The 18,173-nt window shown below is 38.9% G+C and overlaps 1 protein-coding gene across 1 annotated transcript; it reads right to left on the bottom strand.

The window, feature by feature from the left end:
- Positions 1-793: 793 nt before the first annotated feature.
- Positions 794-14,918, bottom strand: LOC122641339 (protein cornichon homolog 1-like). The gene is made up of 4 exons (XM_043834551.1): positions 14,684-14,918; positions 12,687-12,868; positions 4,501-4,623; positions 794-1,310 (listed from the first exon to the last, which is right to left on the bottom strand). The coding sequence occupies exons 1-4, from the start codon at positions 14,756-14,758 to the stop codon at positions 1,235-1,237; spliced, it is 456 nt and encodes a 151-aa protein (XP_043690486.1). The 5' UTR covers positions 14,759-14,918; the 3' UTR covers positions 794-1,234.
- Positions 14,919-18,173: the final 3,255 nt, after the last annotated feature.

An 18,173-nucleotide genomic window follows, 5' to 3' on the forward strand; every position in this document is an offset into this window, starting at 1 on the left:
GAGTTTCAAGACTTGTATGATATTCCTCATACAAGCATCCAAAACCCAAACAGGTATAATCAAAAGATATGGAGCTGAACAAGAGTCAAATTCTAGAAATTAAGTATTGGAAGTATAACTCAACTAAAGCTGGAATTTTGAAGCTAAGAGCTTGCAAGATTGGGAACAGGATATTTCTTTCTCCCAAAGCACTTCTATGAGTGTCAGACTGTCAGAGAAGGATAGGTTACTTGATTCTGTCAGCTCACACAAATGAACAAAGAATTCTCGATGATTCTCACTTCAACTTCAGTATTTGTAATTTCATGTGTTAAACCATCACATATGAAAACAAGATACAGGAATCAAGACACGATAATATAGCAGTTTCGACCAACAATAAATAAGTATGATTCCAGCAATCAGCATCAACTGGTCATGGAGGTGCAATTAGTGTATCCATAGTGCAGTCTACAACAATAGTGGAAAAATCAGTATTGAATTTCAGATGACTAACCTTCTTCAGCAGTTTTCCCAAACCAAATTCAACTCCGATTTATATTATGGAGACTCATCCAAGTTCACACCAAGATACCCTAAACTTGATATCTATGCAGATTGCAGATTGTGGGGTGACGATTCGGAACAGAAACATAAGAAAAAGAGGAAACAGATAACACTTTGTGACAGATGTAGTAGAAATCTTCTTTGGTCATATTCCATTCAATTGAAACTAAAAAATGTTGGAAAGCAAGGAGACATGGGGCAGCAAGGGCAATCTTCCTGGGATAAAGCAGTAGGCAGAAACTAGGAAGACAGGAAAATTAAAAAACTAGCAAATCTTTCTTTCCTTATAGTAGGGTATACACAAATGACAAACGGCAAGCAGCAAAGAAATCCAAATATTTTAGTAATACTTACATTCCACCATTCTTTCTTCTTTTTTGGGGGGGAAGGGGGATGTTTAGGGAAATGAGCAGGGGAGAGAACAGGAAAAGTACTTTGGAGAAAAAATAAAACAAGAACCAATTCTGCATATGACTATATGAGTACTATTTAAATAATACTACGAGAAAATTCAGCCACCTAACAGTAGCCTCTCTAAGGCAAATTCAGAGGCTTCACCCCTTGCGCGAACTTCTAGTCAATGTGCATCAACAGGTCGTCAAATTAGTGGAAGATCACATCATATTGGGTGACGTATTGTAAAGCAGGACTTAAAGTGGAAGCCACCACACTATTAGTGCAAGGGGTTTTAAAATACCCGATATTCATGCACACGTGGCTCATCATTATCATCAATAAGGGCCATAACAGCAGTTGCTACAAGCCTGCAAAGAATCAATAATTTAGAGTCTTCAAAGACGATGAAAAAGAGAAATGATTAGGACTAAATCTTAATTAGAGTTCCTTATGAATCTATGCTTGTTTGTGTGTATTGAGCTTGCATCTTTGTGTTCCACGTGTAACTGTGTTTGTGTATTTATATAGAAGACAGATCCTTCATGATATTCCTTTCGATAGCATGAGAAGAGAACAATAACAAAGCCAGTGTCTGCAAGATCTGGTTCCCAAACTATAGACATGCACCGAAAAAACGGGGCATAAATACAAGCATACTAACAATAAAAATACACCAAATTGTAGGGGCAAGTAGCCGAAAAGGCTCAAATACCTTAACAAAACATGACCATAATGCAGTACCAAATCACCAATAAAGTGAATGCTTGCATATCTTGAGAAACTATAAAAGCAACAAGTCGAATCGATGTAGGAAGAAACCCTAACGACTTTCTACCAAAATAAAAATCAAACTGATTTTCGGAGCTTCCATTGATTTATTATAATTTATGGTAAAGAAAAAAACGCTACCTGGGTGTGTGCAGTATGCTGCCCCTGCGCCAGACACGGGGGTGCATGAAATGACCGCCGCACCCCCGGGAAACTGCACCTTTCCATGGAGACGTGGCGGTCATTTCACCCGTCCCTGGGTCTGGGCACAGGGGCAGTGCACTGCACGTGCCCAGGTAGCGTTCTTTCTCCTATAATTTATATACTCATAATTATATCTGGTTTTCAGGAATAAAAACCAGAGTATTAGATCCATCAGCTGATATTTTTGATCTATCTAAAAAACTTTGTTCTGATAACACTTGTACTCTCATATTGCTTTTCGAATCTAATACTGCATATTACACATGGTGCAATCCTCTGCTACCTCATTCTCTCCTCAAACTGAAAATCGTACACAGAAACTGCTATCTACCAGCAAGTAGAGATGCCATAAGGCTGCTCAAAGAAGTCCCTCTGTATTTGGTGAATTAACAATTGGTAAGAGACCTTCCTTGGAATCTTCTGAATGGCAGTATATGATTTTCTCTATAACAAAAAATTCCAGAAACATCAGTTTTTAAGAAATTTGACGTCTGGTTCTCTCTTAGGACTAATAGTTGGGGTTATCTACCATAATCTGAAAGACCACATGACTCCTTTAAGTTTGTCATTAAGGCTACGTTTAGTAACTCTCCCAGAGAACAGTTCTTCTGTTCTTCTGTGATTTTAGATTGTTTATCTTGTATATGTTTTAGTTAATTTTGTTTTTCCTGGAGTAGTTATAAGTTAAGTATATTTATTCTTGAATGGATCTGTCTTGGCTCTTATTTAGTAGATTGATTTGGAGTCCTACTCAGCTACTCTTGTAACTTCTCTGCAAGCCTATTTTTGAGAGCCAAAACTTGCTTCTACGGCACAATTTTTTTTGTAATGAACCTATGTGCTTGTGATTCTGATTTGGATTGGGAGTGTAAATGAATAGTTTTATTTAACTTAAGAGTACAGTGTCTAAATGCTATGTGAAGGGATTGTAGTTGATTTTTGTGTAGATAGCCAATGTCATTTTCTTTGAAGTTGATGACGCTTTTCAAGGCATATCCATGTCCAAATGCATACCAATCCAACTTTCCCTTAAGACCCCATGGCTCTCCATAACAAAAATTGGACAAATGCCTAAAAACCCATCCTTATCTATATCTATTAGGTCTTAAACATCAATCCTAACACCATCCCTTCTGACCAACCTAGCTGTTATATATAGGTCACTGTTTTTATATCCCATAATTTTACCTTTGTGAAATCCATTCCCCCATCTTATCTATCTCTGTTAGCTACCTCAGGCAAAGCGTGAAACACCTTGCCATATGTCACCTGAATTGTTTCAGGATGGAAAAGTTCATTCTTATGATTCTGATTTCTAAGCACTTGGTTTTGTATTGTATGAGTGCTGCGCTAGGAGACCTCCTTTTTGTGGAGAAAAAGTTCACGAAGATGCTACCATCATCCTCCACTCTATTATATTACCACAATACATTCGAAATATAGAGAAACGTCTCAAGCAAAATCTACTATTATGGGTCTTTAGCTCAAATTGGTAGAGCACTTAAAACATGAGCATGTCTCACGCATGTTCTAAGGGGATGGTGGTTCGAATCCAACAAGGTCTTTGATTCAATGTTCATGGTTACTTCAGTTGAAGTAATCATGTAAAAGTAAATGGATGAATTTTTTTAATTAGCCATTTGGCATATGTAGTGACCCTTAAAAATTATTTAAGGTAGTTGAAATGTAATTGGCATGCATGTAATATTATGTTAGCCAAATATTGATGGAAATGACATTTATATACTAATTAATTGTGTTAATTTTGATGCTAATGGCATTTCAGTAATTATTGGTAACAATTTAATGAAACTGTTCCAGAACAGGTTTTACCAAACACCAAATTGTTCTTTTTCTGTTCCGGGAACAGTTTTGGAACAGATTTACCAAATGCTCATTCGCAACTAAAGAATAGTCTTCTAGCACAGAAACAGGAAAAAACGTTTCTGACAAAGAACAGCGTTCCTAGAACAGAAACGTTACCAAATACAGCCCAAGTCTCCTGTTTAAGATTTCCCTTTTAATGAATAAGGAAGATTCTAGTTGATGATTTCATACTGCAAGATGAGTCTTCTGCTGTATAATTACCGCTGTTAGTATTTCTCTATGCTGGTGGTAAAGAGTGGCACTATAGTAGATTTCTGGTGATTGTTTAGGTTTATTTACCTTATTTTTTTCTGGAAGCTGTCCCTCCAAATGATTGTAGTTAACCAGGTGTTTGGCATAGTGTCATCTCTCGTGAAGGAGTGTTAGCACTCGCTAGAATGGCTAGCAACTTCACTACTAACCACATTTTGATACTTTTGGTCCCCATGAGTTAATCAATATACAAGATAGCAATACCTTGGTGCCAGAAGAGAATGCTTAATAAGGAAAAAGAAATCCAAGTAATTAGTGGCATTAAACCTGGCACATAATATCTCACATACAATCAAAGTAATACAATTAGCTTCAGCTAACTGATAAGCATTAATTGGCATTGCCACAACAAGCAGGGAAAACGTTGCCAGATAGAGCATTGAATCAGATAAATGTGCACCATATAAAACAGGATGCTAGTTACATAAAATTAAGTGGAAAACAGACCTGTATATGATTACGAAGAAGAGAAGCAAATAAAATGCAAGCTTGACCATTCGATGTTTTTTCTCGCCATTAAGTAATCTAAAGATCTCAGTGACATCGATAAAATGCTGTCGTCTCATATATCTGAAACATCAGCAGAACATCAGTAGTGTTTAAAAAATAATCTTTAAAGGAATGCAAATTATATGTGGAATGTATTAGCATCGATATGGATTTTTCAGTTGTATGAAAGGGAAATATGGCACAAAAATCTCATGTTGTAACCAAACCAGCAAAGAATCCAACTGTCTTCTTCACCTGATAATGTAACAACTGACATTTCTAAGATCGAACCTGATAAGTCTCACGCTAACCAGTGTATCTCTATTCCGATTTCTCATCTCTATCCTGGACTCTATCTTGTAAATACAACACCAACAACAACTCAGCCTTATCCCAACTAAATGGAGTTGGCTACATGGATCCTTTCAAACCAAATTAGGGAAAACTGAGGTCCTCACAAAGGAAAAGGAAAGTAAGAGGAATGAAGAAATGAGATGAGAAAAGTGAGAAACGGAAAATGAAAAATGAAAGTAAGAGGACAGAGGATAGCCCAAGAAATCAGGAAAATCTCAGCTACATGGTGTTGACAACATGGATCCTTGCCCTCCAATAGGCTCTATCTGAGGTCATACTTCACAATCTCACCTATGGTCATTTTAGGCCTGCCCCTAGCTCTCTTTAGCTCCTTCAGTCGGAATCAGATTACTCCTTACTGGGGCGTCCCCAGGTCTCCGTTGCACATGGCCAAACCACCTCAAACAATATTCTTGGAGCTTGTCGCTGATCAGGGCAACTCCCACATCAACTCTAATACGTTCATTCCTCAAATTATCCTTACTAGTTGCCGCACACCCATCTTAACATTCTCATCTCTACAACACATAGCTTTGCTATATGGCACTTCTTAACTGCCCAACATTCCGGCCCATATATCATAGCAGGTCGGACAACAGTCTTGTAGAACTTTCCTTTAAGCTTTAAAGGAATGTGTCGGTCACACAGTACTCCAATCACACCTCTCCACTTCATCCATCCCACTTTAATTTTTTTTGAAACATCATCATCTATGTCACCTTCTTTGGGTCTGATAGTGCCCAGATATCTGAAATAGTCACTTGGTGGTTTCTCTCTCTCATCAATTTTCATCATGTCATCATCCATCATAGTGTGACTAAAGTTACACATCATATACTTTGACTTTGATCGACTAATCTTAAAGCCTCTTGTTTCCAAGGTCGATCTTCACATCTCTAACTTAGCATTAATCCCCGCTTTTGTCTCATCCACCAAAATGATATCATCAGCAAAGAGCATACACCACGGTACCTTGTCTTGGATGTTCTTGGTTAATTCATCCATGATAAGCACCAACAAATAAGGGCTTAGGGCTGATCCTTGATGCAACCCAACCGTAATTGGGCCTCCCACAAATCTCACACTAGTCACCACACCCTCATTCATATCTTTAATTGCATCTATATATTTACTCGACATCCCTCTCTTTGCAAGAACATGCCAGATTAAATCTCTAGGGACTCTATTATAAGCTTTCTCCAGGTCAATAAAGACCAAATGGAGATCCTTCTTGCTAGCTCTACATCTTTCCATCAGCCTCCTCAATAGGTAGATAGCTTCTGTTGTGGATCTACCTGACATAAAACCAAATTAATTCTTCAAGATATGAGTCTCTCTTCTCTAATGGGCTTCAATAACCTTCTCCCAAAGTTTCGTAGTACGACTCATTAGTTTTATGCTTTTATAGTTATTGCAACTCTGGACATCACCCTTATTTTTGTAGACCGCAACTACAATGCTTCTTCTCCAATCATCTGGACTCTATCTTGTAAATCACTTACTATAAATACAATACAACAACCCACGACTGGGTAAGATTGCACAACTACCTCAATCGACTTTCTTTCATGGTATCAGAGCCACAGCTCTGCAAACTTTATCCAAATTACCTCCATTTGATCACTCTTCTATTCTCGTTTCATTAAATCAAAAGCACCTTTAATAGTTGACTTGCAATTACAGCATAAAGCTGCACCATCTGAAATTTGCGAGAACCCCATCCTCTCTACCACATCCTTATCTTGACCTAATCACCAAGGGTGTGATTTATGGTGATTTCTTTCTTGAATTTCATTAAATTCTCTTCTTCTCATATTCATAATTTTGAAATCTACTTCTTTGCCATCCTCCTTGAATTGGGGTTCCAAATTCTAGTACAGTTGGGGTTCTGGGAGTTCTCATACATCATGCCCTTTCTTATTCCAAATGAATGAAAAGGTTTCTGTCACTGGATCATTCGCATAAGGTGTAGATATTCAGGATCTGATTTTCTAACGCAAGAGGTTTAGACATATGCCTAAATATGTGAGACTTTGGCAGTGCATGACAAACTGTATGAAATAAGTACCCTGTCTTTTATTATATCAGCAGTAGTCTTTTGGAGGTTCACTCCTGTTCTGCGAATCTGTGAAGGTCTTGCTAAACTGCACAATATTCATTAAATGGATAAACCGACGAACGGAGTGCCCTTGGAGGTACTCACACAGTCACACCTAATTAGACAGGCCAGATCTCCCCTGCATTTGACGAACATTTCATTCCAACAAAGGCTTAAATTGTGTAACAAGCCTAGAGATGGCATTAAGAGGAATCACATATTCTAGCAGACAGCTCCAAACAAGGAGTAGCTGATGTAACTATGTCATGTTTTTAGTATTTTATATCTATACTTGACTGACCTCTCTGGGGTTCTACCTCTCTTTTGTTTGTCTTTTGGGAATATCATCTTTTATTATTCCCCCTCCCCAAAAAAATATTTGTGCAGTTTGTCTATTGGAAATATTCTCCCCCCAAAAAAGGAAAAATTGGTTCAGTGTGTTCTTGATGCAAGTTTGTATCCGGTGGTCTGTGGTGAATAACTGCGAGTTAAAGTGAGACATAAATGTCTTCTTCTTCCTTACACGATGTAATGAGTATATTAACACGATTATTTTAGATGGTGATAATTAAGTGGACTTGGTAGATGAAGGTGTATTTGGGTGCTGAGAGTGAAGCTGAAACTTACCATTAGCAATTCAAGTGAAGGTACTGAGATAAATTCTGAAGAATGGACACAAGATGATTATTTGATTATGACCTGGTTTTGGACTAGCATGGAGCTATCTTAGCAAGTGAAATTACATTTTTTGACATGGCAAAGCAACCCTGGACTACTGCTACGGTGTATTCCATGGAAAGAAATATTTCCTGTGCCTACAAGGTGTTTGAGAATATTTTCTCCTAGAGCAAGGGCTAGGAGATAAATCTCTAAATGCCTACTTTGGCTCGATTTAAACTATGTGGGAAGAGCTTAATATCTATCAGCTCTCATCTGGCCATTGTACAATAGCAGGTCGAAATCTGATGGCTTGGAGGAGTAACGAGAAGAACATAGATGACCAGGTTTAATGCTGAATCAGAGTGTTTTAATTGGTAGCTTAAACAGCTTGTGAGATAATTAGATAAAATCCTTTTAACAGAAATTGGATTTCGTAGTTGCTGGTCCGATAACCACAAATTATGACAGTTAAATTATCTTATGTATTCCAAGCAATTTAGTTTATGCAAGGGATGTGGTCCTGGGTTTCAAAACCCATAAATTGGATCACTATGGGCCCACCCAAGCGACTGGGATTCAATTGTCAACTGCTCCTATCGGAAATAGGATTGACTACGGATTCGAGCCATAGCACATGGTTTCATAAAATCCATACAATTTTCCCGATCAAAATCGAGCAGGTTTTACATGAAGAAGATTTTGCTCAGTATATTCTATTCAATACGGATAGGAGAACAGCCCGACTCCGTATTGTTAAAACTAATCAAATTATAGGGTTGTTGGCAATTCTGTAATTATCTTGAAACTCAGAATCAACAGAGAAATATAGGTAAGGTTATAATTGGGAGCAAACATGTAGGTGGGAGTATTTCTTGAAATCAACATTAACGGGTTAGTGAAGGGAATAAACTAAGACTAAAGGGACATTAATGTGAATAAGACAATAGGGTTTTAGCTAATACTATTAGAGATTGTCTTCAACCTCATGACCAAAGCAAACCTGCGGTAGCTTAACCTCTCTTGGATGTAGGAACTCAATCATAAGGAGTCTGATCAATGTGAAAATTTGAGGTAAGATCCTACACTCATAAGTCTATTAGTAATAACCAACAATATGCCAGGAAATCAGGTAAAGGAACAAAGAAAAAATTATGCAATTGGTTCTGGCAGTACTGTATCAAAACCAGGTAGGGATATGAATTTGATATCACAGCGAGGGTTCGTTCAGGGTGAAATTCTGGGGTTTCAATCGCCAATTAAGGGACAGTCTATACCAAGAATATCAGGCCCAACCGATTGCTCATTGATGCAGTAGCAGAAGCATGGTTGGACCAACACGACAGGGTTTGGAAACCCAGTTGGTAGGGGTTAATTAGCTACTTAGGATATCTTTATACTTGCATTCTCTTTTGGTAGAGATTTTATTCTATGTAATCTTTTATTTTATTTGTATCCATCGATGGATTTTGAGAGGTGAATGAAAAAAAAAAAAATCTTCGTTGAGTTGCAGTACTGTAACTGTTGGAGCTGAAGTCGGCCATGTGATCTTTTCTTCCTTTCCCCTTCTATCTAGCCTCTCCTCCCCAATCAGATGAGTCCCTCTTAGTTCCTTTCTTTTCCTTCCATTTTTATTCTTCTTCTTATCTTCTCTTCTACCCGAGTTTCTTAAATCTTCTTTACTATACTCTGTTTTCCAACAGTAGTAATAGCCATAGTTTAAAATCTCGTCTCGGCAGGCCTTTCAGCCTAAACCAAAATGGCCGAGATACTGAAATTTCGGCAAAATTTTGTCGAAATTGGTATTTTTCAGGCCCAATTTTAGTAGGTCATTTTAGTGGGTTTTAGGCCATATTAAGGCCTGATACTTCATGAAAACCCTATTTTAAGCTATATACACATATTTAAATGTTCATATTACAAAAATAGTCACTCAAAGTGGTGTTTTGGACTTGTACCCTTGATTGACAGTATACGATCAGATCCGGTTGCATAAATAGTTAAATACACATTGTCTAAGTACTAGAAGACATAATAAGCAATTTAAACAAGTAAATCATACACAGATAAAGTCAATGGTAGCCTTTAAACTCATAAGTCATAATCATAGAATTAAGTACATAGCCAAGATTACAATAGTCAATAGACTAAACACACGTACACTTTCATAAATCCTAATACAACTGTCTACTAGTAATAACTGTTGTGCCTTCCTGGATCGACCCTACTCATGGTCCGTTGGAGTCTACGTGCATTGCTCTCTGACTGAAGGACATATGAATGCCACATCATAATTTGGGAGAAGAAACGAGTATAATCCTCCACAGTTACCATGTAAATTGCATCATCGACATAGTTGTCACGGCGATCCAAGTCGGTGGAGGGGTGTCACGTCGATATATCGACATGGCGAGCATGTCGTCCATGTTTTATTTTTTATTTTCTCTATTTTTAATGTGTTAATAGATGCATACTCAAGCCATGTTTTATTTTTTATCTATTGTTTCTCAAGTTTTAAGAAGAAAATTCAGAAATCGAAGAAGAAATCGAAGAGGGAAAGAAGAAATCGAAAGAAATTGAAGAGGGAGGGGAAGAAGAAATCGAAGAGGGAAGAAGAAATCGAAGACAGGAAGAAGAAATTGAAGAGGGAAAGAGAGACAGGAAGAAGAAATCAAAGAGGGTCGCCATGGCGTAGGTCGCCATGCAACCCTCTCCAGCGCCAGGACGCCATGGCGATGCCATGACAACTATGATCATCGACATACTGAAAGTAACCTATCCTAGGATATGGGTCACCAAACTGTGAAGAACCACGACTACCCATTGATCCATTGTGATATGATGTCGTTGGTAGCATGTAGGCTGGTGGGTTGGGTAACTAGGGTATGAGAAGATGTTGTCCACAAAAGACGATCCAGTACGTCCCTGTGACTGCACTGACTGGGAAAAATAATCCCCCACCCCAACGAAATGCCCATATCCATATGAATGCGAATGTGAGGCACTGCAATCCGATGGCGATGGACTGGTAGGTGATCCGCCAAAAGATGGGGCACGCCAATGCCCGCTCGATGTGCTAGGAAGCTTCAATGCAGTGTTTCCCAAGTATTTCCGATGTTGACAAAAATTCGAAGAATGAACCTCAAAATAGCAAAAACAAGCCTTTGGAGTTGAAAGTGGGAGAAAAAAGAACACTAGTGAGGTCTCGGTCGAAATTTCGACTGAGACCAACGAGTTTCTGCCCTGTTATAACTGGGTTTTTTAACAGTAGACCAATATTTCAGTGAAATGCTGGCCGAAATTTCGACCAAAATATAGTCTTTTTCAATTCGATGGTGCATTTCGTATCGACCTCACCGAAACGGCGAGATTTAGTACTATGGTAATAGCCTCAAATTTGAGGTCTATCTCCTTCATCCCCTTCTCTGTCTCTCTAAAACTTTGGGAGACCATTCATCACCCTAGGGTGACCCTGCATGCAGCTTCTCTGCTGAAAATCTTGCTTGAATTGAAGATTACAAACTGAAATCAGAACCAGTCCTTAGTTCTTCTGCCACAACTAGTTTCAGCTGTTTCATTTCATTTGATTACTACTTGTTTGGTTCGATTGTTGCTTGCATTCAATAGATCCAGCAGTTACCTCTCTTTGCCTAAGATTTCGTGTTGATTGGATTAGACCTATTGACTGAACACAACTGCCCTCTTGCTTTCCAATGTGAGGTTGAAGAAGACAATGGCGATGTGGTTTTAAATGTCACCATCTTTCTTCCAATCCCATTTTACCCCTCCTTTCTTCCTTATTCCATTTCCATCTTGTCCTTATTTTATCGTTCATTCCAAGATTACCCTTGATCAATAAATACAAATCCCTTTTGTGTCCTTTTCCCTATTTGGATAAAGCAGTCCCTTTCAATTTCTGGTTAATTACAGATTCACCATTCCCCTTATAAACTTGGAGATATTTACAGAAATTACCATCAATATTATTCTTTGAGTTGTTTAGCACTTGGGTGGGCCCATCATTGATCCAAACCGGGTTTTTGGAACACCAGATTGCATCACTCAAGGGGGAGATTGTCCAACTACTTTGCTGTTCAGTAGGAAAAAAGTTGCAAAAAAGAAGAAATAAAAAAATAATAATAGTAAAGAGAGAATAAGAAGAATTCCATTAACAAATAACAAGGAATTTTTTTTTTGGTAATAAACAAGTAACAAGGATTAATGGAAGGGAAAGGGGTTTTTTTTTGGGAGGGGGGGTGAGCATAAGGAAAAGAGGTGAGAGTATGGATAGATGACACTTGAAACAAGAGAAGTTCGGGGAAGAAGAAGTAGTGGTACTTGTGCACTCACAGTTCTTGGCAGCAACACCAACGAAATTTTTCATTCCACATTCAATCTACTCAATCGTAGGTTAAATACCAGTATATAAAGAAAATAAAGACTCCTGATGGAATTTTAAAACGGAAAATAAACTAGGAGGTACGAACTTGACTCAATCTCCTAGACTCCTACGACAGCTATCATTATCTAATTGCAGAAAATTACAAAAATAACCCCTACATGTGTGTAATTGCATCAGTAAGAACATGAAACATATTGAAGTGGACTATCATTTTGCAGAGATTACATGAAGAGAATCATAAGATGGCCATGTTCAATACCTATGCTCCAGCTTTGGGGGTGTAGAAAATTTTTGTGGAATACCATGATTGTCGCATATCAAGTTATATATTGCATAACCAAAGGGACATTTTTGTCTTTCAGGTTAAATGTCAAAACATTAAAAACATTGGGGGGGGGGGGGGTCAACATTAACCTCTTCCCTTCCTATCTCATTTTGTTTTCTCAACTTTTTTCTTATACAGTTCGATTGTGACAGTAGGATTTATTTGGCAAACAATTAAAATATGTCCAGTAAAAAAAAAACTGCGCTATGAACATTTGTTTTGAAGCTATATCCTTGCACAAATCAAATAACAAAAAGATCTCACATTCAATCAGTAGCTTAATAACTTAGAAAAGAGTTAATACTTACAATCGTATATGATAGTACATAACTGGTGCTGTTATAAGAAACAAGAACCAATGCCATGTCAAGAGGTAAACAGCACATAATGTTCCTTGCGCTATAAACTCTGGGATAACCACCGCATTAATCCGAGATGATGAATCATAAGGATTTATACAGTCGAACTCCAAATCTGATAAGCATATAAGCTGCAGAAACATTTTCAAAATTTTAGAAACACTTCATTGAAGAAGCAGTAACGTGAGCTTCATATCTGCATGACAAAAACTACAAAGACACTTTTTTTGGAGACAACATAATGCAAGATGTAAAGGCAAATCAGAGCAAGAATTCCACACACCCACTCCACTGAACACCTACTTCCTAGCCCACAGCTGAACCCATTCTCGGTTGAGAAATTATAAGATAGAAACAATTAATTCCATGTAATATCATGGAAGAAAATAAAGCACCCACTGCTCAAAATTATGAAATACAGGAAACAAAATTACTAGGAATGAAAAAAATCTTACAGAATCAAGTAAAAGTTTTGCATTAGATACAAAGTTAATCGGCAAAACAGCCAAAACTTATCAGAACAACCTGCCTTGAGCTTATAAAGGTGGCCCAAATATTTCCCAAGAGGCAGATCCGATAGGGCCCAAATTTTGACAGGTATACCTCAAGGTCCCTTGCTCACAAGTAATATTTCAGCCCAAACACAGTTTGCCAAGTGGAAAAATAGAAGTTTCAAAATCATGACAACAGGCGAGTCGAAAGTAGTAGTTAGAGTACCGTAAGTGTGCCATGGACATACATGAGTATGCATGCCAACACATGAGAAGGTTTAATTGAATTAGACTTTGAAATTTGACAGGTGGTTAATCCAAGGCATGTATAAGCTATCCAACAGTCAGAATTGCCACATCATCATTCCATGTGGCACAATGGGATGGGCAGCCTTGATAAACTAATCAAGGCCGGACCATTCAAATGAGTTTTTTTTCCCTTAAGTTAATAGACAATGACCATATTTCTCACTACAAATAATTTTGGGAAGCAATTACGAAGGAAAGTTAGAAAGGTGAGCATACAGCTATGTTTAGGCAGTTGACAAGTTTGTGTAACACAAGGACTCAAGTCTGCTCGACAAAGTTTTATCACAACATGTTAGGTCAGCCACAGGAGTCCTGTTCAGCCCTTAGACTCCACTAGACCATAATGTGAGATGAACACTTCTACACAGGACGCAATGTATATAAAACACCCTTTGAAAGTCAAGTCAAATTCCTTTGAGAACATAGAAAAATATAAGGCTATATCCTGATCTACGCAATGAAAAATCAATTACAATGATCCTAAGTGAATAAATCTCTGCACGTAAGTTAGGTACATGGCATGGTAATCAATTCAAAGCAAGAACATCAGTAGTATAACATAATAAGAATGACCACGACAACGATGCAGAATGAAAATAACCAGAGCCACCAGTCCATACTATGATAAGAAGTAGTGCGTTCTTTCATGGTATGTTGTTCCACGGTACCAAATTCCATGTATTCTTGACAGATTCTACTGTATCTCTTCATGGAAGGGAAAGAGCAAAAAAAAAAAAAAAAAAGGATGCAGCGAGAACTTAAGCCACACTAAGAATAATCGAACAAGTCTGAGATATCAACACGAATAAGTATAATATTGCGTCCCAGAGAAGGAAGAAAAAGATTAGCAGCAAAAGAAATTCACGACGCAATGTTGACGTTGACAAAACCAACAATTTATTAAATTACAGAATTTATAAAGTTCTTGATAAGGATCAAAGAATCAAATTCAACAAGATACAGTTCATGTAGGCAGCGGCAGCAACCACAACCAAAAAAACAATATCACACCGATAATTAATTTTGTATTAAACGGTAAAATTGAAAACAGATCTTTCAGAACAAACCCCTCCCCCAACCCCCAACCAAAAGAAAAGGATCTTTTGCAGAAGCCTAGGTCGTGAGTCTTAGAACTTCAAACCATACCTGATAAATGACCACTGCAAGAAGCGCTATACAGACGAAGAAAGAGATCAACCAAAGAAGCAGTTCCCACGCCATGGTAGCCTGTCAAAACACAGTTATAGCCTTCAAGGTCTGTAAAACCCGAGAAGATCGAAACATATCGATTCTGCTCTAATTCAGCGAAGAAGATGAGAGAATCATTGTAGATAGTCCGTACTACTGGCCGATCGATTTGAAGTTGTTACAAGTGAGCTTACAGCAGAAGCTGAGAGAGAGTAGTAATGGAGTCGCAGAAGAGGTAACAGGGCAGTGGGTAAACAACCGTATTCCTTCCGATTAAGCGAAGGTAGAGCGAATTCTTTTCGTTGGTAAACAAAGGTAGCTGATTCTGATTCCATAAGATACTGTTCATGCACGCGCTGCCTTAATAACGTCCGATTGGAATCGCTTTTTTATTCAGATGATTAATCATTAGTTTCTTTTTCCATTTTCCTTTTTCTTTCGTGTGTGTGTATGTGTGTGTATGTATTGTGTAGGGCTGCAAGTCTGCAACAAGGGAGGGTTGGACTGGGCTTTATAGAACCCTAGCCCAACCCTAAGTCCCCTTAGTTGGGCCCAGGTCCAATCCGACCCTGATTCAGAGTCAGAAAAATCCAACCATGACCTGCCCTTAGGGTTGGGCCAGGCTAACCCTTATTGGCCTTGATGATGGGGAGGGGGAAAGAAATACATGGACTGGAATGGATCAGGGAGAACATTATCAATTTTACATAAAATAACACTATAATAAAATGTATTATTTCACTTATTATCTTCATATATAATGTATATATTATTTCAACATATATTTTATAGTATAATTTAAATCAGGGTCGGGCTAGGCCAAGCTTAGCCCGAGGCCTCAACCCTAACCCAACCCGACTCTGACTCAGGGCCAAAACTTTTCAGTCTTGACTCGCCCTCAGGGCGAAATATCTCAGCCCAGGCCTTGTTTAGGCTCAGGGCGGGCCAGGGCAGGTTCGGGCCGACAGTGCCAAACTTGCACCCCTAGTTGTGGGATTATTATCCTCTCCAATTCCCTATAGGTTGGCAGTGCGACAATGCTAGTGTGGATGTCCGACACATGGTAGCTCGGACATCCAACGATTTGAGCTCAACATAGTCAATGAGTTCGAACCGTTGGATGTCTGAGCTACCACGTGTCGAACATCCACACTAGCACTGCTGCATTGCCGGGCTATAGGGAATTGGAGAGGATGCCGCCTTACCCCTGCTCGGGCAAGGCATTCGGGCAAGGGTAAGGCGGTCTTTGCACGCTCCATTGTGTGTAGGGTGCACATGGAAATAGGGGTAGGTGAAACTAGAGGATCCGGACTCATGGAGGTGCGGGCGGACGATGAGGAGACGGAGGTAGAGGATGAGATGGAGGGGTAAGATTGGAAATAGATTTGATTTGTGAAGAAAACTTGTTCACAAGATACCCAAAGTGTCCTTATCTCAAACACAAAGTACCTCAGATGTAATTTATCCAAGAAATAATTGCCTTAAACGAATTGCTTTGCGGATGTGCAATCTCGACCGTGTCCACAATGTCACTTGTTGGTTGAGATTTTTTGGGACAAGCAGACAAATACATCTGTTGTTGAAAATAATGTTTTTAGCTATAATTGCAGATTTCGATGGCTCCAGTTTGTAGCAATAAATTAAAGGAAGAGTTTTACATTTCTGTGTTATCATCCCAAATCAGCCATATGGGGGACTTAGAATAATTGTCACCTCTAATTCATGGGCAACTCCAATTCCTCTAATAGCGGGGAATAGACCTCATCTTGGGCAATGTTTTCGGAGAGGAAATAGAGTGGTCATTTTCGCCCCCATGTGAGGAATTGAAAGGGGCAACGAATTGGGGGACTTATCCCCGATCGATTATGTAAGAAACTTGATGGGAGTTGATATGGCCATAAGCTCCCTCATCTTACAAGCCAGCTTTTAGGGACAAGTTTTTCTAAAGTTATATCTAAAATATTAGAGCAATTAATCATCAGTCCCTCAAAGAGGCTACCTACTCCCAGTCAAAGACCTTGAAGCGAAGTAGACCTCTTAAAAAGGGCTACCTGATCCGTTGTGTGCCCTTATGGATTGATTTGAAAATGTGATAATCTATTACAATCCACATCGGTTCCGTAAGGACGTAGTGGGGGTTGATATGGCTTTGGGCTCCCTCACCTTACAAGCCTACTTTTTTAGGGGCAAATTTGAGTCTCATTCTTTTGGCATTTCATCCTGGAGATAATTTCCTTTTGAAAGTTGTTATGGACACTAGCAGCAACAGGGGATTAACGAGTTCCAATTTTTAAAATTGTTTTCAAGAAAAAAAATGCCAGGAATATGTTTAGTGGAAATTTAACCGAAACAGGTCAACTTCTAGAGCTACCAATGGTAGAGTCCATTCAGATTTGACAAAGATCTGACCTGGCTTTGGTCGCACCAAGGGAATGAATTTTGTGCCTGCCTTGCTGAAGAGAGATTTGTCAAAATAATATTGGTGCCGAAATATGCTTACTGAAAATTTTAGGTTACATTAGAAGCCCTATACAAACTAGGGGTGTCAAAAAAGCCCGCTCGGCCCGAACCCGCCCTGAGCCCGGCCCTAACCCGACCCTGATTTTTCAGCCCGAAGGGCGGGTTAGGGTTTAGAAATAACTTGACCCTGTCAGGGTCGGGTCGGGATCGGGTTTAGGCCTCGGGTTGAGCCCGGCCCGGCCCTACCCGACCCTGTATTGTTTTATAAGCATATATATAATATATATATAGATATATACTTTTATATATACAATATTTAATTATATTATATATAATAGAAAACACTCAAAAGCGTCAAAACTGAAAACCCTAAAAGCAATTCTTTTAATTCATCCCCATCTCTCCTCTTTCCCTTTGAAGAAACCCCGACTCTTTTCCAAGGATCGCAATGTCACTCTTGAAGACTTTGGATTAGTCTCAATCGTTTTCGTTTGGACTTTGGAGTTTGGAGAAGGTGACGAGCGATGCAAGGCGAGTTTGGACCAACCAGGTATGTGCGATTGTTCTTCTTCTTCCATATCTCTCTCTTGGTTCTCGTCTCTCGCTCTCTTCTCTTTGCTATTTCTCTTTTTATTTGTGTTCCTTTTCACGGCTCGAACCCTAGAAGGGGTTAATCAAAGTTTCGAGGGAAAAAGGGGTGGTGGGCATTTTCGTTGGAATCGACAGTGGTTTTTTTTTTTTTTTTTTTAAAGTCAAATGGATGGGGTGATTTTCAGTGAAAATTGAAGAGGTTATCTGGTTTGGGGTAAGGAATTGGATGGGAATGACTTTCTTAGTGAACATGAATGGAGTGTTGATTTCAGTCTGGTTTGCGGACTTGCGTACATGGTATGGAGTATGCATTTGGAGCCCATGAGTACCCAACAAGTGGAGTGTTTGAGGTGGCCGCCACTAATCCCAATCGTCTCCATCTTCATCTTCTCCTTAT

This window comes from Telopea speciosissima, chromosome 10 (assembly GCF_018873765.1).
Source record: "Telopea speciosissima isolate NSW1024214 ecotype Mountain lineage chromosome 10, Tspe_v1, whole genome shotgun sequence".
Taxonomy (NCBI): domain Eukaryota; kingdom Viridiplantae; phylum Streptophyta; class Magnoliopsida; order Proteales; family Proteaceae; genus Telopea; species Telopea speciosissima.